General features: G+C 37.7%; 1 protein-coding gene and 1 non-coding gene across 8 annotated transcripts; one reads left to right on the top strand and one right to left on the bottom strand.

Moving 5' to 3' along the window:
• The first annotated feature begins 1,088 nt into the window (after positions 1–1,088).
• LOC148019274 (PTI1-like tyrosine-protein kinase At3g15890) lies at positions 1,089–24,694 on the top strand. 7 transcript variants are annotated; one of them, XM_087660864.1, is made up of 5 exons: positions 21,787–21,888; positions 23,054–23,089; positions 23,159–23,300; positions 23,444–23,706; positions 23,824–24,694. In XM_087660864.1, the coding sequence occupies exons 2-5, from the start codon at positions 23,064–23,066 to the stop codon at positions 24,479–24,481; spliced, it is 1,089 nt and encodes a 362-aa protein (XP_087516990.1). In that variant the 5' UTR covers positions 21,787–21,888; positions 23,054–23,063; the 3' UTR covers positions 24,482–24,694. The 7 variants fall into 7 exon arrangements, with proteins under 7 accessions (XP_087516992.1, XP_087516986.1, XP_087516988.1 ...); XM_087660866.1 differs by lacking the exons at positions 21,787–21,888; positions 23,054–23,089 and adding an exon at positions 1,089–2,351; XM_087660860.1 differs by lacking the exons at positions 21,787–21,888; positions 23,054–23,089 and adding an exon at positions 21,143–21,449.
• TRNAP-AGG (transfer RNA proline (anticodon AGG)) lies at positions 7,702–7,773 on the bottom strand. The gene has a single exon. It is a non-coding gene; the product is annotated as a tRNA-Pro (tRNA).
• Positions 24,695–26,416: the final 1,722 nt, after the last annotated feature.

Genomic DNA, 26,416 nt, shown 5'->3' with positions numbered 1-26,416 from the left:
CTTTCATATCATTCCACCAATATTTTGCTTCATATCACTACACTCCTAATGCAACCTTAAATACTTCATCTCTCTTTCAATCTTATAAGCATGTTCACATATTATCTTACCTCGTCCATGTGCTTTGTCTTAGCTTTAGTCTACTATCCTTAATATTGTCATAATTGACTACTACAACTCTCGTTATCCATCTATCAACTTTCCCTCCTCAAGATGCAGATGTTACTTTCAATAACAAGCAACACAAGTCGAAAGTATCCAGAGGTTCTCTTTCATGAAGTTTGTTTCGAGAGGTGGTCTTAACAAGGACAGAGTACTCCAAAGGGGGCATCCCAGGCAAAGACCAGATGTACCACTGCGAGACCAAGATCCTACAAGAACCATGCACTTGGAAGAGTTCAAGAGGAGGACTTATTTCATTAATCAATGCCAACAAAATCTCTCGAATCAATTACTTTGATGTATACATTTATGTTCCCAAGTTTTCTCAAAAATGTAAAATGATTGTAAGAGTGCCTAATGGATAAGGCATTTGACATCTTGTATAACACTTGGTCACATGGGAGGATTCTCAATTATTTCACAATTAGTCCCTCATGGATGTCAGGTGTTAGGGGCTAAAAGGGACACCACATTAATGAATGTAAATGCCCTTTATGTGGTGCCAAGGGTCGCAAAATTGGGCTATGGAAATGAATTGAGGAAGAAGAAAAAGAAAATTAGAAGAAGAAAGAGGCCATTAAAAAAACGATCGTGAAGAAGAAGAGGGGAGCCTTGGATTTCGAACGGCGCCTGCTGATGATGACGAATGTGGAGAAGATCTGGGGTTAATTCCTGCATGTGTTCAACCTATTCTACAAGAACTTGGGCTAATCGGTCTATGGATACAGCGCATGCCAAGCACCCCAGGCATTGAATTTTCTCTGCCATCCAGCTATGAATATGCAACGGTTTGTGCTCCTTCTTGTCATGATAGTAGCACTCTGCGTGCCTAGTGGGAGGAAGATGAAGGCCGACGCTATCTCTTCTCTCACTTGACAGAGAGAGAGAGAGAGAGAGAGAGAGAGAGAGAGAGAGAGGTTATTCAGGAAGGAATCAGCGACAAAACATCGATGGGCCTATCCCAATGGCACCTCGATTCTGGTGAAGTCCATGGTGAAGCATGATTGGTTGTCGAAGGTCTGTGACCCATAATGCCTCTCGACGCATGCCGATGTGTTGCATTGGGGAATTTTTCCTTTCCATTCATCTTGCACTGTTAGTGACTGCAAGGCTATGAGAGAAAGAGAGAGATTTTCAGGAAGGAGATAGAATTGCAATTGCATGTGCTTCTGATACAAGGCGCCATACAAGGAAGATGATGAAGCATGGCAGTTGCGTGAGATTATGATCTAAGTGTTTCTTGATCGCACCTTGGTCAACAAGACAATCCGACAACTCCATACACTGCCAGTATTTTTATATTAGGCGTTTGATTGTAGGCTCACAAAAAGAGAGAGAGAGAGAGAGAGAGAGAGAGAGATGCCATTGCCACACCCCGTTCCTCGTGAGTAACACAATTTTTTTTATCCCCCAATCTGATTCAATCTGGGAGCACGATAGAGACAAGCGCGCACAGACACAGAGAGAGAGACGAAAGGGCGTGAGATTTTTTTTTTGGGAAGGGGCGCCACTTAGGCTCCCTCTCCTTTCCCAAATTCGTCCCTCTGGGACGACGAGAGAGAGAGACCCATCATTTGCTTCTCTGCAAATATAGCTGCATTATGCATATATATGCTTCAGCAGGGCTGAGGGACCCCTAATAATCCTACCATTTTAATTCTGCCCTTTAATTCTGTGGCAATACCCAGGTCCCAGGAGAGAACTTCCTTCCTCCGTATTTAACTTATTGACTGGTAGAGAGAGAGAGATTTTGAATCACTATTCGTCTACAATCTCTATCTTCTTCTGGATCATCCTCACCACTTTCTTGATCATCATTGCTATGCCTCAATATTCAATTACCATCTTTTACCTCTAAAGCATAAATGCACATGATGAGAAAGATAGAGAGGGAGAAGGAAGATTGCATGGCACCTAGTAAAGAGGGAAAGGAAGAAAGCATTTCCAACATCAAAATACCATCGCCATCAAATTGAAGATCATTGCCATGCCTTCCCTCTAAACATGGAAATGGAGCATTAATGTAACCACATAATTAGAGATCATAGGAATAGCATCTGGGGAAACTGTGGGGAAGCAAAACAAAATGATGAGCTCGCATTTGATACAATTGGCTAGAAGGTAGACATTGGCTGGATTGCAGGAGGACATGGTCTCCAAAGACATGACAACAACCCGTGGTTTAATACGTAAGCGTCTTAATTCCTTTAACTAAAATAAATGATATAGTATGAGTAAATGTTCAATTTAATATTTTTTGAAAATGCTTTGAAACCTGTTTTCTTGTGCTGAATGATTGTCTACATTTATATGCACCTGAAATTATTTTCTAAAAATTAAAAATAGTGAAAAATGCTCTAAAATGGTTCAAAATTGACATATATGAATTTTTACAAAATTTCTAGTTGATCCAATATGACTTATGATATGTTTCTGATAAAGGCTATGTCCTTAGGAATTTACTAAATTTTTCATAATATTTAAAAATTATTTGATATATTTAAAAATTAAAAATGTTATTTTTAAAGAAAAATCATAGTTTACATTTAAATAAAATGTGTTATCTATCAATAAAAACATGGATCTTTATATGAAAGGCTAAAAAGACAATTCTTGATTGCTGATGAACTTTTGTGAGCTTTAAAACAAAAAGAAATAACAGTTTAATTATATTCTACTGAGAGAAACATTTTCATATAAACATGGTGTTTTTATTTTGAGTAAATAAAACAATACGTGATGTACTATTAAATAACACAGGGATGGGTAAGAATGAGAGATACAATAATATTTTATGATGTTTGCTGATGATAAGAAAATTATAACCTTAAATTTAAATTACAAATATCAGAAACTTAATAAGATAATCATTTTGATGGCATGAGGGAAAGCCTCAGCATCCATATTTAGGATCTATATTTTGTTCGAATTAAAAAATGATTATCAGCTGATTGCAAGGAAGAGTGGAGGGCCACTAGGACTAACAAATAAATTAAAGGGAAATATGGGGATTTAAAAATGAACTATGTATGTGCTTACGTTAGAGTGCAGAGAGTATCTGTTTTTATTCTGATTTGTATTTAGTAAAAAAGAAGAAAGAAAGGACGTTATACTCGCAAAACGAATTAATTATTTAAACATTAAAAAGCAACGACAAAATTGCAGTACGGAGAGGGGAGACGTTTATCAAGGGGATTAAAGTTTATGGATTTTTAGAACATTAGATGTTTTGATTTGAATGTTTGCTATTAAATAAATAAATAAAATGAATTAATTTTAATCAGTTGGAGAAGAGAAATATAAAAAGGAATTTAAATGGAGATATTCGAATAGATCCAAGGGATCTATATCTTGAAACAAATTTCTTATAATCAAACATTAAAACTTCCTGGATAAACCGCCACTAGCTTGGCAGGAGCAAATTATGAGGAGCTGCCCCTGAGAGATGGGGAGAAGCCGTAGTTTTCCTAGGTTAGCATTCTAGTACCCAACATAGAGACCTAGCTGTTTAAAGAAATGAAATATGAGATTGAATAAGCTTACCAAGTTTTGTTCAGACAATTAGTTGGACTACTGCTAATAAGTGTCACGAATAAAAAGGAAGGCTAGACTGAATTGCAAGAATTAGTTATCAGGATCACCTATACAGTGCAACAACTCTTAGGAGTTGGCTTGACAATCGGGTTAAAAGTGGCTTGGTCTTTGGCCAGTCGAGAGAGAGAGAGAGAGAGAGAGAGAGAGAGAGAGAGAGAGAGAGAGAGAGAGAGAGAGAGAGAGGTGCACTCCTCTATTCATCATCCCTTCTCTTTAAAAACCCTGTGTGTGTGTGTATGTGTGTGTGTGTGTGTGTGTGTGTGTGTGTGTGTGTGTATAGAGAGAGAGAGAAGAGAAAGAGGGTCAATGCTCAAAGGAAAGAGAGAGGACAGGAAGGAGAAGGGGGTGCCATATGGCACCCCTAAGAATATGACACATCCTCTAAAATCTTTGAATAATAAGAGCACACACACCCACACACACATGATAAAGAATACATATAATCCCCACTCACCCTTCAAGAAAAAGTTCTCTTTATTTCTTAAATACCAAACTTCTTCTCTTTGTGCCATATAGGCTTGGGAGTCTATTGGTTCGGGATCCCCAAGCCAAACCTTTAAATGATATATTGAAAATATGCATAATGGAAAACTCCCTCATAAACACTCATTAGGTGCTCTAAGCCTAGTTTCCTCTCGGCGCTACGCACCAACCTAAGTTTGGCACTTCGTGCCAAACTTTGAAGCATCACTATTACTATTGGTTAACACATCTCTTGTGGTGCTTCATTTTCATGCATGCTTCACTTCTTGGTTGCCTCCTTGATATCATCAAAAGGCCTTCTATCTCATCTTTCTTGTATAGCTACCAACAATCTCTTTGATTGAAGGTCTTGATGTTCAATACTTAGGTGACCTTTTTAGCTTTAAGTCAAAGAAATTAGCTTAGATGGCTAGCTTTTCAACTCAAACACTTAGATCATCATTATGCAACTTCTATGTGTGTTTTCCACTTTCTAAATGTTAGGTCTAAATGGTATGAAGTCTCACCTAATTACACAATGCATTGGCTACTAAAGAGGCTAAGCTAGAATTAGCTTAAATGTCCAACTTTTCAACTCAAACACTTACATAATTACTATGTGGCTTCTCTAGCACGTTTTCTACACCTTAAATAGTATCAACTCTTAATCTTATATCATCAATTGGCTACTAAAGCGATTTCGACCTCAACCACTTTAGTACCCAATCCATTGTGTAATGGTATGTTTTGAGACATACCATGGTACAACAAATGTGGGTATGTCATGTTCTACATAAAGTAACATGCTAGCACAATCAATGTTTTGCTTGTGGATGACATGGAATATGCATCTATGTATGAATGCATGTATATATATATGCTCCTTTACATTCATGAAGCATGGATACATCAAAGTTTTAGCCCATAAAATCAATAGTATTTTGGAAGCTTGATGTGTTAGAAACATCTATAACAAACGTAAATGGAATATTGTGTTTGCACAATGCTTGAATCCAAAAGAAACTATGCAAATGAATACACTTTTAACTTACAATTTTTGTGGAAGTTATGTTGTTTGAAATTCTATGTCAAGTGTGCAATACTGTTATTGTATCGAACTCCCATACTACATGCATGGCATCACGTTTGTTATTGCCACCTTGGCACCAAACTTGCCCATGTGCTACCCAAGCTACTAGTCACATTGCCCAAAGCTTAGCAAGTCTATTCAATTCAAGAAAAGTGGTGATGCCCTTTTACTATTGTTCCTAACCACCTTGCTTTTATTCTTCTTCTTGCATGTTGTGATCCTCCACCCTACACTTGGTGAAGCGTGAGATCCAACTGACTTGGACATAAAAGATGAACACCATGATATGGGGACATAGTAAGACATATTCCAACTATGCATAGCTCAAGTTTGGCTCCAACCTCAATGGATTTAATCACCTCTCTCCAAGCATTCGAATGTTGGCAAAACCCTTTTTGATTATTCCGTGTGTGTGTGTGTGTGTGTGTGTGTGTGTGTTTCATGATAAACTCATTTTATATTTATTTCATTATAAATATATTTATATTATTAAAAAATTAAAACAAACATTATAAACACATTTTATATTTATTTTTCTATAAACATATATTAGCACATATAAAATTTACATTTATAATAAACATGATACGTTTATGACTAACATGATCCAAATAAATGTAAAATTTTTACAACATGTATATAATGTTATATCCATAGTATCTCCAACATTATCTGACACTCGGTCCAAGTTCCAACATTTTTTGAAATTATGCTTTCGTTATTACGCATGATGTATGGGCATGTGTGATCACGCAATCTAGATGTTTGCAAACCTTCATCTTGTATTGTCCTTATGGTCTCTCAAAGATCATCTATGCCTATGGGATAAATAGAGGGCAAGCGTGGCACAGGATAGTCGTCACCACCTTTTTTAATCGAGATGTTTGTGCGCGCAGGTGTGAGGGGCTGAGCACAGGTGAATAAGCGCGACTTGCAGGGTGGGTTGCGAGACGCCGACACATATGGCAAGCACAAAAAGGGGCCAGAGCATGCCATGTGGCACACACCCCCACCTTCTATTAAGATTAGTAAAAGATTCTCTAAAGCCCATAATATAGTGCCCTTGAAGTAATAATAATATCACTATCTTTGTGATCATGAATCATGTGTCTATTATTCACAAACGGAACCCTTTATATGAAGCATGAATCAAAGAGTAAGTGTATCACCATTTCCTATTTTGAGCTACACTTTACAAATACCTTGAATAGAATATGAGGTGCTATTTACACATTAAACAAAGCCTTTCTACAAAGGATTTTCCAATAAACAAAACAACTCCTTATTATGAGGAGTAACATTCTTGCTAGTGCCACCATCAAAATACCAAACATGAGTATTAAAAATTACCATATTATGCATATTAGAACTAGAATTTAATACATTAGCAACTGCTAAAACAGTGTGATTTTTTCTTCTTCTCTTTACCTTGTAACTTCCAATGGTCCTTGATAATGTGACCTTTATATTTGCAAAATGATAAAAAAAGTCTCATCTTATTACCCTTGTTGGTGCAATTTCCACTAAAGGTCTACATAGAATCCAACTTATTCTTTTAACCATTAGTAAAAGAATACTATCCCTTGCCCTTGTAACGACCTACAACAAATGCTTGCTTATTTGTTTGCATGGTTTTATTTTGTTAGCATTACCATTAAAGGCGTATGTTTATATAATGGTCACAATACGAGCAATGTTGCAAGGCAAGCTTGTGCCCTTGTGTTTGTTTTTGTGATACAAAAGTTTTACATAAAAGGGATAGAAAAGGACAACTTATTTTGTATGTGTGATCACTAAGGGTGGTTACATAAGGGTGAGGGGGGCTACCGACTAGTGTGTTGAAAGACCAACCGAAACCCCACATATGTGGTAGGTCCAACCCCTTTTCTATCTCACATTGGCTTCCTTAATAATAGTCACTATATTCCTTGCCCATTTTCTTTATTCTTTTGGGTAGGGGAGCTTACCTACCCATGAGTTGTCAATGGTTGCCTTTGCATTTGTCGGTAGTTGAGTTCCACCAATCAATAAACCAAAAGGTCTCGAATATGCTTTGGTAGGCAATGCACAATGTGGAGATAAGAAGCTTGCCAAGTTTCAACCATCTCAACATTAAGAGGGCTAATGTAAAAACTAGGTACTAGCATATACTTTTAGCAACAAGTGTTCACTACCCTATAAAAGAACTAAATGAGCACCCACAAGACTAAAGTATGTGTACCAACAAGAAGGTCGACAAATTCATATACAAGTCCATTTGGTTGAGACTTTCGATAAGGGGGCCTGCAAAAAGGTTAAAGGTCCATGATAGCGTGAAACGGCTGTAAAGAGGCCTTTTGGGATGCAAATCCAAAAATCCAATTTAGGGGTTTTAAAAGGTACCTGACAAGCATGGGGCATTCCGAGAATTGAACTCGGGACCTCTCGCACCCTAAGCGAGAATCATACCACTAGACCAAATGCCCCCAACTTGACTACTTGGAATCAAATTTAAAGTTAGATATATAATCGTGGGAAATCTATAACCTCAACAACTGCATGTTCGTTCTTCGACAATGCAACCATGTTTGGAATTTCGCTGCATCTGTACTGTCAAATGATACATGCTCTTCTTCGACAACTTAAACCAAGAACTCCTGCAACTCATTTTTGGCACTATGTTTGGGCATTGCGCTGGAACTCTGATAACTACCAGCTGCCATTTTTTCCCAAATCAGGAATGCTTTTGCCCCCCCATTGCAAAGATTGGAAGTGGTTTCACTGACGATTCAGGAAACAGAGTTTTGGCGATACCTGTAATCTGCGCAACAAAAATCCATGGGTGCATTCAAAGGTTCCGTATTATACATATAGCTTTCAATGGAGATTGGAGCACGTAGAGAATCTTCCAGAAGCCTAGCATGTCACCGACGGAAAGACAGCTCAAAGGCTGTGTATACCTTTTAGGTGCTAGAAAGTTCAGCAACTTTGCTTAGCTTTTAAAAAGGTCGTACATCACTATCAGCCATTCTATCGTTCAAATTGACACTCAGCTTGGGACTTGTGCAAGCGATGGCAATTATTAAATCTCTAAAATTATTGCACAACATATGAATATAACATTATTAATAACATATGTTTTTAAGGGTAATGAAGTTTAAGCGAACCATTGTCTCTCGCATTATTTCCCTCCCACTCTCTCTCACTATGGATTTGCAAGATCACTATGTTTGCCTTCAAATCTTTGAAAACTTCGTGTAGGGTGAAGGAATCTTCAAGCTTTTCAAGCCATGCTTCTAAATCCTCCACTATCTTCTTTTCACCATCAAATCGGTTCAACTTGACTTTCTTGAAGACTTGCTTAATAGTAAATTTACCGACATAATCTTCAATAGACCTTTCTCTTCTCTTTGTTTGTTGTGATTTGCCTCATTGGTACTACTCTCCATTGGATCTACCCATATTATTTGTAGTAGTATCACTTTGGGGTCTTTATGGCTACTTTTCAAGCTTGTTCTCTTCTCAAATCTGCAAGAAGGCATTGAATAAGTTCTTCTTCCTTAATTCTTTAGTCCAAAGTCTCTATCTTTGCAAATCTTTATAAAAGGCCCTAACATTTGGCACAATAGAAGGTGCAATTGTTGGTCATCTTATACATTATGCAAGCTTCTAGATAATGATGTGCTTATATGAAGTATTCTTCTTGCACAAGCACATTGGAGTCAAAGAAGATAGAGAATTCATAAGGTGGACCTTTTAGTAGTTACAAGCCTTGGCTTGACATAGTCTTTCCTTATCAATGAAACTAAGCAAAATACCTAGTTGGTTTTTTTATTGCCAACATAGCCAAAAATCTTGAAAATACATTCAACCCTAAAGTCTATCAAATATCTAAGTTATGATTGAACCAACCTTGTTGTTGGAATAATATTTGAGCTTCTTAAAGAGCTTCTCAATGCACTTAAGAGTTTAAAGATTGGCAAGAAAAGGCACACTCCATTTTATATCATGTATGCCCAAAATGACCTAAAAGCTACATATATCACCAACATATATTGATAAGGTGGCTTATCATACATATTCTTCATGAAAAGCCAATGAATTGAGAAGTATTTAGGTAAAATTACCCTCAAATAAAAGAAAAGTACAAGATCCAAGGACTAAGATAAGACAAAGAGACCCAAACATGAGGATCTAAGAAATAAAGGTGCCCAAGTCCAAAAGCAAGAGTTAATGTTGGAGTTACAGATCCAAGGACCAAGATAAGACAAAGAGACCCAAACATGAGAATCTAAGAAGTAAAGGTGCCCAAGTCCAAAAGTAAGAGTTAATGTTGGAGATACGGATAAGATAAAAAATTTACACATACAAGACCTTCAAATTGACTTTTTTTTAAAACCTTTTGAATCCATAAAGAGGTAAACCCCTAATGAAAAGGGGAACACTCTATGTCCAACCACTCTTATGAATAACTTATGGGCATGAGACAAGCAAGAAAATGTATGAAATGTTGAGTCAAATGTAAAAATCCCATCCATTGAGCTAGGCAATTAGGCACCAATGGTATTTGTTGAGAATATGTTGTCAAGAGCACAACACATGAAGCATATGAAAGTAACTGTGAGAATTGTCATGTTAGCGATGGGTTGGATGATGTGGTTAAGAGTAAAAAGTTGTATGAATCATTAGTAAAATGTGATTGGAGGAATGTACTTTGATGTAAATGCATATCTAAGAGAAATTTAAACACTAGGTCTACATTTGTGTCTCCTACTATTTTTATACAACCTCTTCTTCACCTATAGTAGCGTGAACTCCATGATATTGACCAAGAATTTATAAAAATGTTGATCTTTCTCTATTTTTTAAGGAAGCTTACTTGATGAATCCCCAATTAAGCATCCTAAAGATGATGGCTACCTTAGAATGCACACAACTAGAAAACAAAAAAGATTGAGACAAAGGCCATGATTAATGAGTATAAATATTGTGAGATGCCTCAATATGATGGGCAACCCTTGCATGAGGCACAATTTGTATTAATAGTAAGGCTAATGGTTAAAATGTGAAGTGGTGTTTGCTATGAAATGATGAGATTCTCGAAATTAGGCAAAATAAGTCAATGACTTTAACTAGAGAAAAAAATGGATGAGTGAATCAAAATGTGGATATCAAAACTATGGCCTAAAGCTCCAAAAATACTTTACCCACTAACTCAATATATGGCCCATAAGATCTATTTTTGGATGTCCCATATGTGTAAATGCATAAGCTATATTTAATTATAAAAGACTTCACTCTGAAACATAGTAGGACCTTAATACATTTTGTCTACACACGATACATTAGGTTCCTAATGATAGCTATGAAACTCCATTTATCATATGGAATAACTATTTATTATCATCATTTGGAAAGTTAACATATGCTAGTAGTCTCCTCAAATATACTACGACATAGATAATTGAGTATGCAACTCTAGAGAACAAAAGCCTATATTGGATCTCCAAATCTAGCTATCTCTTGTAATATTTGCATTGGTCCATCTTGTCAATGTGGTACCTTCTCTATGCGTAATCTTGCATGTTGGGATGACTTGTAAATACCATGGTCATGGTGGTTATCCATAAATATGTTTGTGGATGCCAACTTTATGAGATATATCTAGACTTCATATTTGAAGTATGTTGGGGTGACTTGTAAATACCATAATCATGGTGCTTATCCATATATATGTTTGTGGATGTCAAGTTCATGAGATATATCTAGCCTTCATACTTTAAGCATGCACCAATTGACTGTGTTCTTGTTGGGATAAATTGGATTCTATGTCCATAGTAAAAGAATTTACTATGCCAAAGGCTAAAGCAATTGTGTACATATCTTGAGCAAGATTAAATGCCCTCTTATAATTGTAACATCTTGAGACAAAGAAAGTAATGAAGAAAGACTCTTATGATTGAAACATCTTGAGTGAGATTACTACCCTCTTCTAACTGAAACATCTCAAGACTAAGAAACAAATGAAGAAGCCTAAGAAATCCTTGCCTAGTTGCTCTCCATATCTAGTGCTAAGAACTCATTATAATGTCATGTAATTATCGTCATATCTATACAACATGATGGGAAAAAAATTATATCTACCAACCTATGAATGAGGCAAGGGTTGTAATGTGACTTCCAAAAAGCACATTCAAGAAAGAAGAGCTCAATCCAATGATACCACGCTCAAGATGAATCATCTCATGTAGGATACTTTGCAAGAAGATTAATTGGGCATTCATATTATGAATATGGAAATTGTGATGGGAAAGCCAAGGGAATGACTAGCAAGTAAGAAGGTGTCGAGTATACATCAATACGAAATTGGTACGCTAAAGCTTAAATACCCAAAGGTGTTTTTGAGGTGCAATGGATCTAGGTTGAAGCAAGCCCAAAATTTTAACTTTTTATAAAGGAGAGGAGGAAACTAGATGGTTTGCATGTGTAAAGGAGGGATGAAAATTTTAAAATTCAAATTTATAAAAGCTCAAAAGAGAGTCAAAATATGATTTTGGAAGTTGTTGGGCCCATCCCAAAATTTTTGGAATGTGGAACAAGGAGGGGCTATTCACATATGTAAAAGGGCCTCCCTTTCAAAAGAACATGCATGTTTTCTAGTTGTAACCTTCTTGATTCCACCTTATAGCTCTATCACTGATTGTAGGCCTCGAGTAGATGTTTGTGGAGAAATGTTAAGAGGCCTCTTTAGCTCAATGGCTATTTCATTGAATTTTTGGGGTTAAGGCATGTTTCTTATATTGATGGTTGTTTTGGATATATAGTTTCCACCTTTCTACCACTTGATTTCAACTTAGAGGAGAGATTTTCCAAATTGATGTACTATCTATGCTTACACAACAATAGTTGGAAAGCTTTGACATCTTCTTTACCTTTTTTAACATCCATACATTTGTCATCATTTATAAAGTCACTCCATATATTTGAGTCCTTACTTGTGGTCTCCAATCATGCTAGTCTTTGTTTTGGTAGGTAGGATTAGTATTTTGTAGTAGATGGAATATCATCCTTGGGAGGCCTTATTGTAGTCATCTAAGCTATAAACACATATGTATAGTATGGCCTGACACATTGGCAAAGTACCATGCCAACAAGCCTTGCCTTGTATTTTGTCCAAGGTCCCATTAGCAATGTACTTGTTGGTCTTACAGATCAATTTGATACCAATGACCTTTGTTATTTAAACAAGTTGAGTAAGGGCATAGTTCATAATAAACCATCATGATGCTATGCTAAAAATTTATAATCTCTAAGATCTTTAGAGACACTCTATGTGGGGCTTTAGAAAAGAATGAAATCCAAAATCTATCATCGGAGTCCTAAAACCACTATGTCACACTTACAAATGGAAATGTTGAGGAGGCCCAACCATGTAGCTTTTGGTTCATCCTCATATCTTGGGGTTTATGCAGCCTAGATCTTGAGTGAAGCGTCAGCCTAGGTGAACCAGTTTTGAAAACACTGTACCCTTGGGGTTCGGGTCTTAACATGAATATGGATCAATTTAGACTTGGTTCATGGAGAGTGGCATGCTTCCATGACCTCAAAGATCAATAATTCACCATTACTTTCATCTAAAACAAGTTGATTGAGGGATCTATCATTGTATTACACTTTTGAATTTATCATTTTTTTTATTGGAAAGCTACTTGACTAATTAGGTCCACCTATCCATAGGATACACTAGCTCGTGGGTGAGTATCCACCCACTTTGCATGCACACAAGTATTATTTAGTTTTCTAAGCAAGGCATACTACCGCACAATTCAAAATAGCTTCCTTACTTAGGTCATTTAAATAGGATTTCTTTACTATTTTTTAGCCATATCCTCAAAATAAAGTCAAATAATAATTTTTAAAATAATAATTATTAAAAAGAACTTCATATAGTTATTGATTTCTAGGATACATAGCCCTCCTTGGACTCACACCTTGTGTAAAATGGAATCATCCAATGTACACAATGTCAGGCTCATGGAGGCTTCTCTCTCAAATGTAGGACTAAAGAAGGATTAAGACTAGAGCCCCACTAGCTCATTAGATATCCCATAGGAGTGAATCGTTCCTCTATGGAGGCCTTCTACTACCTCAAGAATTAGGCACTACTTTGAGGATTTTATATTGTATATACTATTTAGAGCTTTACCTTGGGTATCTCAACTCAACTAGAAGGGTCCCAAGGCTATGTGGCACAAGGAGGAGAAGTTTAATATTGAAGAAATAAAGAAGGATTTTTCTTGAAGGATGAGTGTTGGTTACATTTAATTATATCCTCTGTGTGTGTGTGTGTGTGTGTGCGCGCGCGCGCGTGTGCATGTGAAAAACGCCCACAAATGCACATACACTAAAAAAGAGACTTTAATTTCTTTTCTAATTGTGTTGGGGATAAGGGTGCCTATGCCTACACCACCTTGTATTTACTACACACATCATGACTGCACACGTGTAGATTGTAGGTGACAGGCACCCATCATTGTCACTTTATTATTTATTCTTTCATGACTATTGGATAAGGGAAGGGCAGTCACACATTGTGACTATTGGAGCTCCCACATCTTGAGTCTCTCTCTCTCTCTTGCACTCTTTCAGTGACTATTGGATAAGGGAAGGTTGGTCACACATTGTGACTATTAGAGCTCCCACATCTTGAGTCTCTCTGTCTTGCTCTATTACTCCATTTGTCATAGCTCTTTCTTTTGCTTGTGTGCTTCCTCTCAGGCTCTACCTTTCAACTAGTATTGGATCAGGAATCCAAGGAGCTTCTTCATCCTTTACTTTAGCTTTAATTCAAAGCTTCAACTCAAGGTTTCATGGTAGCTATTATTTCTTCCTCCCAAGTTATGCATTGTCTTCCCTTCTCCCAACTTGTTCTAGCTTGATCCTAGCTTTTGTCAAGGAGCTTCCTAGTCCTAGGGCTTATTTGAGCCTTGTTGAGTGCTTATTGAGCTAAAGAGAAGCCATTCTACCCATTTGGAGTGAATATAGAGCATGTTGTAGAAGTTGTGGATAGCTAAATTGGCAACTTGACAACACTTTTGTATTTTGGCCATAACCTTTGCATATGATATCCAATTCAGATGTTCTATAGCTAGAAATGAAAAGTGCGACGAGAGCTATAGGTTTTCGCACTCATGGAGTTGATGTTGTGTAGTTTTTAGTTCTCTATTTTAGATAGAATAAAATAAATATGGTTTGGACAATAAATAGTAAATTCCATAATGCATGTTTGATGCTTCGGGGATGCTCACACTCACTTTTGTTCAAAACTTTTCCATTTTCTCTTCCCATGTCCCAATTTCCCTACAACCTCACACTTTTCTTTAAGGGGGGAAATCTCAACATCTCATACATTCTCATAAAAATGATTTACAATCCATCTCAAAATATCACAAATATCAAGTGCCTTGTCCTCATCATCATATTTGTTATCCCTCTATTTTACCATTTCTACAATGAACAATATCAAAGTTGCTAATACTATACTTGGATCTAAGTTCATCATCAAGACACAAAGGTGGGATTTGTACAAGTATATCTATCACTCCATGGCAACTTCTCCAGGTTTAGTTATTTAATAAGTAATGTATGCTTAAGGAGAGTTGCCCATTTCTCAAACTCCAAAGAGTGGGAATATAATAAATATATATCCTATGATAACTATGATTATATATAGTTAATGTAATCCATTGAAATACTCCATATACAAAATTTCTATGATCATTATGAGTTTCCTTTTTATAGTAGATGTTGTGATAAGGATTTAGATAAGGATATAAAAGCTCATCCAAAATGACATAGTAGTTGATATTCTTTCTAGATAAATAATATATTTGATCTAGAACATTTGTATCTGCAAGGGGTTCACCTACCACCATGACTTTCCATTTATATCTACTTGTATATATACTCTTGTATCAATGCAATACTGTAAGCAAGCCATATGTTGTATCTCTTTCAAAGGATGGTTCATGGCATATGTACAATGATCAAGGTGCTTTGAATAAGAGTATGATTAAGATATGTTTATCAATTCCTAAGATGGATGATGTGATGGATATATGTAGGGTAGTGGGTATCATTAGATGTGCATTAGGCTTGAGAATTTACATAAGATCACCTTCATGGCTTTGTTTGGTCTGTATGAGTTCTTAATGATACCATTTGGGCTGAAAATGCTCCAACCATATTCAACAAGATTTTTCAACCACATAGGCCATTTGTGGGGTACATTATTTAATGACGTGATAGTGCATTCAAAGAATGAAGAGGAACTTTGTAAGCATCTAACATGTGTTCAATGAACTCATGAAGGACACACTAGTCATTGTTAACAAGAAAAGTAAGTTCTTTTTTAAAGAGATTTAGTGAATATTGGTTCTAGATCTCTCATGTAAAAGCTTCATTGCCAAACTTGTTTGTCATTCCAAGGTTTTCTACAAGCCTTCTCTCCAATGGCTGCATGGCATACTAATAATCTCATTTCTATCAACTTGGCTTTTATTGACCATTGAGTCCTAGTCTTTCCATTTCTCTTGCATTGCTTTCTCAAGCTAGGCACCGAGAACTTCATTGATAACATTAGATTCGTTCAATACATTGATCTAAATGCAATTTTCTTGTGTGTTGTTCTATATGCCCAATGCAGTTTTCTTGTGTGTTGTTCTATATGCCATTAGCTTTGTCTCCTAATCTCCCTTAGAAGGAGAAAGATTTTAAATCATTACTATGATGAAGAATTTGTTTGTTGACTCCACTTGTCCATTTGCTCATGGATAATTAGGATGATTTCCTTTCTATGAACATGAAGGCTTAGAGGAGGTATTCAATCACTTTATTCAAGAAGCAAGTGCCTTGATCATTGACGAATTCAATTTAGCAACATAATTATATGATAGCTTGCTCATAAGGGATTTTGGCCATCATCCTTGTATTGTTTTTCCTTGTGGATCTAGCATTTTCCCCTTGGTCAAGTAGTGAGTTGCCATTATGATATACCTTACTTACATGTATTATGTTGCAATATGATAAGAGTCAACTCCATTCAATCCTTTGTCATCAATAGATTACTCCTATGACATTCATCACAATGCTTGACACCCCTTGTGAAATCTTGATATAGAGGAGGCGACCACAAGTCAGAATGAAGGACTTATAGTGGACTTGGATGCATTAATATGCATGTGGAATATTATCATGCAATAAGGACCTCTTTAAAGGCTTTGTAAGTCCTTTGAACCTCTAAGAAATCCCTATTTTTTATCAAGGATTTTCAAGCAAAACAAAAAATTGAGCAACATATGGCAAATCATTCCAAAATAGATCTAAGCCAGTATTGGCATATAACTTTAGTTGTAAAATTAAAAATTGCATGTCTCATTATAGAAACAATTGTTTGAAACCTAAACAGTGAAAGAGAAAGAAGGAAAGAAAGAAACTCCACATAAACGTCCTTGTTTTCCTTAAAGAATAACTCAAGAGTTAAACCCAAGCCACAAATGGGGAACCCCCATATCCACCTTTATATTGCCTCTTTTATTTATTTTTCCAAGAAAAGGCCCCAAATTTTGCATGGGAATCTCCTTTAAAAATCCTAAGGTGAAGCCGTCTTTTAGATTAAAGGAAGAGACACCTATGTGAAAAGGGTTTTGTTAGCCTATTCATATGCAATAGTGAAGAGTTTGGACGACTTTTATCTTGGTTCATAAAATGAAAAATTTGGCAAACAAGACCCCTATTGGTATATTTGTTTTATATCTTTATAAGCATCACATATGATTTCTTGAGACCTCTCAAATCATCATAGCATTTGATACCCATGCAAGATTAACAAAGGTCACATGTGTTTAGGAATGAATTTGAATGAGCAATAATGAGGCACACATTCAAAGGCTCCATAGGTTTTGCTGCAAGTTTGACTACCATCCTCCTAGGAGGTTAATGGTAAAACCAAAGATGGGCAAGATATGGATGATGTGGCAAATGAGAGGGAGGGCCCTCTTTAACACATGTATTTGTCATATCCTCTCTCCATTTGTGATTAGCATATGGGAAGTGCCTTCACCATCTCCCATTGACATCGTGACTTTTTGGATTAATTTTCATAAGATAGATAGTTATTCAAGACTAAACTTAATCTTTTTACAATGTATTTACTCTCATCCCAATCAACTTTTTACTGCACCTGGGCCCTGATGGTTTGCCGATTGAATTCTTTCAAAAAGTTTGGGATTGCTGTGGGAAAGACATGGTTGACATGATGAACTCTATCAGGAGATTCAGTTGCATGCTTAGAGAGGCCAATCAAGGCCTCATCAAGTTAATTCCTAAGTCCCCATCACAAACCAAAGCTACCAATTGGCACCCGCTGACATTGTTGAACTTCACCTACAAGGTGTTGTCCAAGACACTTGCACTCAGGATTAGGAATTTACTCGATAAAATTGTCCATGCAAGGCAATATGGATTTATCAATGGCAAAAGAATACAAGATGCAGTGCTAAACCTCGTGCTCTCAATGGACATGGCCCTGGCACACAAATCAAACTTTGTCTTAATCAACATTGATGTAGACAAAGCCTATGATAGAATCAATTGGTTATTTGTTAGAAGGGTGCTTGAAGCCTTCAAGTTTGGTCCAATCTTTATCAGGATGATCAATTCCCTCTTCACAAATGCCACATCTACTATGAGTATTAATGGTAACTTGACTAAGCCCTTCCCTCTCAGAAGATCCATCAGGCAGGGATGTCCAGTCGCCTCACTCTTGTTTGCATTGATAATGGATCCATTGCTCCATATGATTGATAGGAGGGTTCAAGAAGGGGCCATCAAAGGGATGCCCTTGTCCGATGGTTCAATCTTGACATCTCAATTCTTTGCAAATGAGAGTGCCCTCCTTAGTGGCGCTGAAAAGGATTCGGTTGACACACTCATGAAGACTTTCAATGAGTTCACCCTACTGTCTTCATTGGTCATCAATAAGAGCAAAATTGAATTTCTTCCCCTCAACCTGGAAGGTCCTCAAGAGTGGATGCTAGACTATGGTTTCAAAGCAATAAATCTAGGGGAACTAATTAGGTACTTAGGTGCTCCGATTGGAGTAGGCATAACAACAAGACAAATGTTTGACTGGTACTAGACAAGGATCAAGGGGAAGATTGCCAAATGGTCAAGCACCCACTTACTTTTGCTGGGAAGCTCACAATACTCAAGAGTGTGCTATCATCTTTGATAATCTACATGGCCTCTTTGTTCTCCTTTAGTAAGGCTTCATGGGCCCTAGTTGAGAAGCTATTCGGACAGTTTCTCTAGAAAAGAGATGATGGCAATGGCATGGTGCAGATTTGCTAGGATTGCATCACAACAAGGAAAGATGAGGGAGGTGCATGTATTGATCCTTTAGCAGACAAAGCCAATAGGCTTGTCTTTAATTTGTTGCTTAGAATGCGTAAGGGACAACCTTGGTCTATCATCCTCACTGAGCGGTTAACTAAGCCCAAAGACTGCAAACGAGCATCATGGTAGGACATAATTTGCTATTATCAAGACCCAATCAAAGATCCCACAGTCCCCAACAGCACAAGGCGTGACTAGGAGTTGTCAATGCATCATTGCTCAAGCTTCATGGTCTACAGAGTTCAGCAAATTGGGAGATGCATAATTGGCATCATCCTTCTGGTACAACCCCTTTGCCTTTGATCCTCCAACTGCCCCTGCTTTAGTCAATTGTTTGCTGGCTAAATCAATGACCCTAAAAGGCTTACAATATTGGTCCCAACTTTGGCTACCTGAACAAAAATGTTGGCTCCCACCCGAGTCTATCAAGGCTCACATTGGCTTCATTGACAAAGAGTATTATTTTTTCTCAGAATGATGCACTATTTAAGGCAGGACTGGCCCACTTCCCCTATTACCCACACTAATCCTCCCTTATTGGCATTGGTAGCCCCTATAGGGGCAAGCAACTCTTGCATTGCCAAGACAGGAAAGATCATATGCCTTCCTCCCTGGAAATCCCCCTCACAGTGAAAGATAAATGGAAGAAGTGTAGTCCGCATGCCTCGCTGCTCACCTGGCAGTAGTGAAGAGCTGAGAGAGTATGGAAAATCACCCCTTCCTACACCGACTAAGCTGTCTTAGGTGGAGGTTCCTACTTAGGAAGCTACCACTCAGGTCATGGCTAGCTAAAAGGTTTACGATATCCCCCCTTTGCCCTCTCTGCAAGAGACATGAAGAGGATGAGAAGCATTTGTTTTGGGACTGCCCTGCAGTCCAACTCTGCAGTCCAACCATTGTGGTTTAGGATGAGGAAATGGTTGAACAGCTCTAATTTGAGAGCTAATTTTGGATTTGCAATTGTCTTTTTTGGGGGAACTGACGAAGACCGGGAGACTTGTTACCCTGATCTCTTTTGTCATTTTGAAGTTTGTCTGGGGTAGAGAAGGAATAACATTTTGTTCAAGAGCCATCTCTAGTCAATAGATGCTGACTATGCATGTCAACTAAATGAAGAGGTTATTATGGTCCTTAAGTTTGTTGAGTCCACCCACTGGGTCTTTAAGCTATGTTGTAAAAAGATAGGGAATATGCCTTAAGTTTCTTTGTGTTTTGTCCTATGGGGCCAGCTGCACCTATCATCCTTGGTGTTGTTAAATCTTATACTCCAATGAAATGAAGAGAATGCATTACAAAAAAAAATTTGTGTATTGGTTAAATCCTAGGGGTTTGATTTAGCAAGGGAAAGACAAGTTTAAATAATAGAGCTTGTTGGAATATCAAAGTGGTTTTCCAGATAAACTTGGAAGGTGAGAAAAGGAGTGTATTTATCAATACAATTTCACATGATCTAGTGCAAACAACCCTTAGTAGTTGGCTTGCTACCCAAACAAAATTGGCTCTTGGTCATCCATGTAATATTTGTTGTTGATATTTGTAGCCAAATGTCAAAATTGGAGAGGATCCAAGCTTGCTGTAAGTTGATATCATCTACAAGTGGTGAGTTGGTAAAACGAGAAGGAAGACACTTAAAATAATAAGCAAAAGTTATAAAGCATACAAAGAAAAGTGCCAATTCTAGGATATGACCTATTTTTGGTTCGTAAATGCTTTTTCTTCATTAAAAATGGGCTATGTGAAACACCCCAAAGTTGATTCTATGAAGTTCCGTATCAAACAAGAATCAACTCAAGGGCAGTTCAAAGTTGTACACAAACTTGTCACAGTACTTTTTGGATGTATAGCAAGAAAGTGAATTGCATGTGCTAGCTTATTTAAAGCCTCATCCTTACTATAAAAGGGTGAAACTTTAATTTTAAGCACTAGAAAAGTCCAGTCATGATCTTCGTGTGGCATGACCCTCAACTTGATTAAACATGACAACTTGACTGAACATGACTCTTGCAAGTTGATGCATGGCCATTACTATTATGCACATGACGAACCAGTTATCCTACCATAGTAAGTAAAAGGCCTGGATGCGCAACTAAAAAGTTACTATGAGCACACATGTCATAATAGCTTTGTTCCATGGTTGTGAGTAGCCCGCCGGCCCATCGCACATTATTTTTCTAACCAATGTCTTGTAGCCTATTACAAGGCTATTATTGTTTGTAACCTTGAAAGAAGCTTCGAATATTCACCAATATACTTAGCCTAGAGTGTTCCTTCTTTTCCCCTCATGTGTGCATGCCATCGTATATATGGATGAGGGAGATATTTATATTAAATGTTAGGGCTCAAAGTCTCTGATTTTAAAAGCTCAATATTTTAAAATCCGATTAAGACACGGTCCCCCATTAATCTCATTATTTAAAAATCGCATTCAGACATGTCCCTCCATTGTTTCTGATTTCAAAATCCCATTATGTTCCCTATCGTTGGGCCTCAAGAAGAAGAAGAGAGGGATCTTTTCAGGGTAGCAAGGAGACGAGCAGGAAGGCGACAACATGATGACGGGAAAATTCTCTGCTCTGCCCCGGCTTGGCGCTCCCCTTGATGGGCTCCCTCTAATTCCACCCTTCAACCCCCTCGGGTATCAAAGAAAATTCAGCATCCATGCCCAACAAGTCAGAAGAAGCAAGACCAGCAAGAGACAAGCAGAAAGGTAGGCTCTGAATAAATAATGAATTGGTTTGAATAGTTGATGAATTGGGTGACTCAATTTGGCTCTGGGTATTTGACTCTTCAGTTGTTGCACATGGAATCATCCAATTGGATTAGCAGAGCAGCTATTAAAAGAGGATTGCCTCTCCTTTCAGTGGCATGCTCATAGCCAACTGCCTTCATGGAGTGTGAGGCTTGAACGAGAGAGAGAGAGAGAGAGAGAGAGAGAGAGAGAGAGAGAGAGAGAGAGAGAGAGAGAGAGAGAGAGAGAGAGAGAGAGAGAGTGTGTGTGTGTGTGTGTGTGTGTGTGTGTGTGTGTGTGTAACACATTGCGATGTAAAACGAATTTGGCGCGCTGGACATGTCTTAGCAGAGCTGGTTTGACTAGCACGAAAGAGACATGGCCTTTCTGGCAAAATTGTGCTGTGGTGGAGTTGCAGGCAAGTAGGTGGTTTTCTCCCTTTTTGCAAGCAGCTCTTGAGAGGCATATCTTGATTGTTCTCATTTGACTCTGTGTTAGATTGGTTAACATTGATCTGGCATCGTTAGAAGAGGCTGGCTGCTCTAATTCAATGTATCAGTTTTTTGCTACCCATCAGTGATCTATTTAATGCCATCTTTTACCATCCATCATCATAAAGCTATTTTTGAACTGTAGCAACTTTGCCTGCTGGTTGAGCTGTCGATGAAAAGCCTTCCAATCATGCACTTTGCTCTTTTCGCTTCGATCTATGAGCTCAATCGTGATGAACCATGGTTCATGACTGTCGTTAGCCATGGAATCCATATTATGTGCACACGCTCTTAACTTTCAAAGGATATCACTGTTTTCCTTTGTGGTACATGTCATAGGTCCTCTAAAGCTGACAATTCCTTGGACTGGGCTACCTTTCCTGTTATCTCCCTATTTATGGGCCATGCTCTCAAACCTCAGACGCATGCTTCTGGAAAAATCTTTCAATATTCAAGCGCCCACTGGGTGATAGTGTGCAGTTCAAGCCAATCCAGCTATCCTGACTTGCTTTTGCATGGCAATTTACCACTGAATGCATGCCAGCATCAGCAATGCTTATCCTGGCTTGAAGATTGTTTTCCCGTGTGTAGTTTAATCAGTGATCAGTCTCTCCTCCCAAAGTATACTACATAAACTACAACCTGCAAGAGAAAATGGAGCTCTTTACATGAGCTTCATTTGTGCATCTGTAACATACCTATCGATGCAGAAGGATTACTGTTACGTGATGAGGTGCTTTGCTGCTGCAAGCAGTGTGGCATTAATAAGCTACTATAGAAAGATTTGTGCTTGTTGTAAAAATTAAACAAACATAAATAGGGTTGTCATTTGCTTCTTTTGGAGCTTTTTCTACAGAAGCACTATAGAGACTCTCACAATTCTTTGTATAAACGTTCTGCCTTCGAGATTTCAAATGTCCATTCTGGTGATTTGGTAGTCCATGTGCGCACTGTTTATGTACTGAAGCTACCATATGAACAAGATCTTGAAGTAGAATGACATGCGGTCTACGCTGTTTGAAGGATAATAAAAAGGAATTTGGTGATTGTTGGGACTACTTGTGAGTTCATGTCTGTGGTTTGTATATGCAGTTCGTGATTGATGGAACTTATGAGGAGGCCACTAGCGTGAGTAGTTTACCATTTTTGTGTTTCTTATCTCAGAAGTAGCTTCATCAGGGTCTTTTTCTTTGACAGTATGATCATTGAACAACAAAGGTGGCGGATATTTTCTGTCAAAGAGGTTCTTGCTGCCACTGGTAATTTTAGTAATGAGAATAAGCTGGGAGAAGGTGGTTTTGGCAGTGTTTACTGGGGCCAACTTCCTAATGGTTCAGAGGTACACGTCAAAGGATTTACATCATGCTTGTTATTTCTTTCAATTTTGAAATTGCAGAAGTGAATCATGTCACATGCAACTTATAACAACTATAAGAGCATTCAATTCAGAAAGGTAATAAGTCTGCTCTGTCTTACCTTCAGATTGCAGTAAAACGGTTGAAAGTACTGAGCTCAAAAGCAGAGATGGAGTTTGCTGTTGAAGTTGAGGTACTGGGACGAGTTCGACATAAGAATTTGCTATCTTTAAAGGGATATTGTGCAGAAGGGCAAGAACGTCTCATTATCTATGACTTCATGCCAAATCTGAGCCTTCTGTCTCATCTTCATGGACAATTTGCTACAGAAGGCAATCTGGACTGGGACAGAAGGATGCGAATTGCGATAGGCTCTGCTGAAGGCATTGCGTAAGTGACCTTAAGCCTTTATTTATTTGTGTATGCAGAAGCATTAACATGTGTTTGGCTAATGCTCTATATAATATGCATATTATGGTGGTTCTCTGATTGAAATTTGTGCACCAGGTATCTTCATCATTATGCATCTCCCCACATCATTCATCGAGATGTGAAGGCCAGCAACGTCCTCCTGGATTCCAAATTTGAGGCGCAGGTTGCAGACTTTGGGTTTGCAAAACTCATTCCAGAAGGGGCAAGTCATGTTACAACAAGAGTGAAAGGAACTTTGGGCTATCTTGCACCAGAGTATGCACTATGGGGCAAGGTCTCAGAAAGTTGTGATGTATACAGTTTTGGCATTTTATTGCTAGAACTAGTTAGTGGTAGGAAACCAATTGAGAAGCTTGGATCTGGACAGAAGCGCACTATAGTAGAATGGGCAGCTCCTCTAGTGGCCGAAGGACGACTTATGGAGCTCTTAGACCCAAAATTGTGTAGGATATGTGATGAATCGGATTTAAGGAGGGTGGTTCAAACTGCAACTATGTGTGCTCAGAATAGTCCAGAGAAGAGACCGACTATGCTTCAGGTAGTTAAATTACTGAAGGGTGAAGGTATGTTATCTGTGCCTATTGCAGAAAAGAACGAGGACAGTAGTATGACTTTAGATACAGTGGAATATGGAGAGAAGCTGCTTGCAGAAGATGATGATGACCCCACTGTATATGATCAGGGTGTTCAATACCCAGATCCAAAACGAGCTCATTATGGACAGAGAACCTAAGATAGTAGCTGAGGGTTCTTCCCTTGTACCTATTCTGTGGAATGGTATGCCATTCTGGCATAACAATTTTGTGAGGCAAATGAGAACTATGATGGTGGTCCTTCAATGGTAGTACTCATTGACAGAAGTAATGTTTGATAACAAACCAGAGCACAATATGAAAGGCTGTAACACACTTAGTGTACATAATTCATTTCACTTATTTCAGAGTCACTGGCAGTCACAAATTGTGATTTTTTGTTCTATATGCTTGACTTACTGCCTTTAGAGTGTGATCAGTGCTGTTTGCATGATAAAAATATTTTCAAAATGTAGGTGTGAGAGCATGGTAAGATTATGGAAGCTGCAATTTAAAGTTATGATTCAAATCCTTATATATTATACATAAGCTTAATGTGAGCCAAACAATTGAGTCATGTAAAATATTTTATATTTAGGAATTTTTAAAACCTTAAAACAATGCATCCTTGAGTGTTACTCTATTGGCCCCTTGTTGTCACTCTTTTGTGGACCCTTCATTTATAATTGGGCCTAGTTGATAAAAATATCAAAATATCCCATGTTTTTAAATTTGAGTACTAAATGATGTATATGGTTCGACTATTAAAAATTTATAAGCAACTTATTTGAAAAGAAAAGATATTTGGGGGGACCATTAGATGATATACTCTATTGGCTCATTTACTCTGTATAGAGAGCATCCAACTATGTGGTGAGCTAAAACAAGAGGAGACCCAAACAAGCTACCAGTGGAGAATAGGCATCACAACATGAGGATTAGAGAGCATGATGATAATAACCATATATTTATCGAACTATTCAAAACACAATGAGACCTCTTGTAGCTCCATGACCCAATGAGAGCACAAGTTTTATGTTTAATACACAAACATAGTATATAGAAGCATGTTTACTATACAAACTATTCTTTGATGAACTTTACGGCCATGATACTATGAGAATATTTGATAAGGACAGATGAGATATTCGATACAATCAATACAAAGACAGTCTTCTTGCTAGACATGATGGCTTTCTTGTAATCCAACCCAAGGTTTCTAAATTAGTAGCACCAACCTACCTCCACACATGAGCAAGCTTTGTCAATATTATGTGAGAGGGAGTCAATCCTTGACTTCCACCTACTCATAGCTTTTGTCAAAGTCATGTTCACCTAAAGAATACAGTCAAGGGAGACAAAGCAACTGCACACTTGCAGTTTTGTCTATCCCCCATCACAAATAACAACACCTCCTTCACTTGTCCTCATCCTTATCTGCAACAAGGACATCTTCTCATTCATCTTCAACTTTGTCACATTGGCTTAGCCCCTTTCTATATTGGCATTGTCCACCAATTGACGTCCTCTTCATAGTCAGTGTATTGGCTCCTCTCATCCTTTGCATATGTCCAAACCAATGCCTAGACCCCTATCAAAAGGCCTTTCTTTATCATTGCCGTCCGAAACAACATTGTCACCATTATTTGACTCTATGGCTTCCATCATCACCTTTGTTGTTGCCAACATGAAAAGTGAATAGTTCACATCACTCTTGTGAGCACAAAATCATGGCTTCTATCATCATACATGACACATCATATTGCAAAACCATGTCAGCACACAAAAGCATCACACTAGTCCATGTTTCATACTACCATACATATGTATGCCTCCATGTCCCATACGATTGCCCACATCATCGCAGCATATCAATTTATCTTGCTATGTAAGTGCCTCAACTAACTCTGACTATGTCTAATCCAATTAGTCTCATAATAGCATGTACTATTGAAATACCTAAAATGTAATCATCAATGTCTTCGCATGGGAACTCATAAAAAAATCTGTGCCCGCCTTCCTATCATGCTTTGAAGATTAACTAGTTCTTTGAGCTTCGCCAATTAGGGATGCGCTTGTAAGTGTCATACTCTCTA

Source organism: Lygodium microphyllum, chromosome 20, assembly GCF_053477565.2.
Source record: "Lygodium microphyllum isolate KBCC chromosome 20, Lygodium_microphyllum_v1.1.10, whole genome shotgun sequence".
Taxonomy (NCBI): Eukaryota; Viridiplantae; Streptophyta; class Polypodiopsida; order Schizaeales; family Lygodiaceae; genus Lygodium; species Lygodium microphyllum.
The sequence above is the reverse complement of the archived record's forward strand: the minus strand, read 5'-3'. Positions and strand labels throughout refer to the sequence as shown.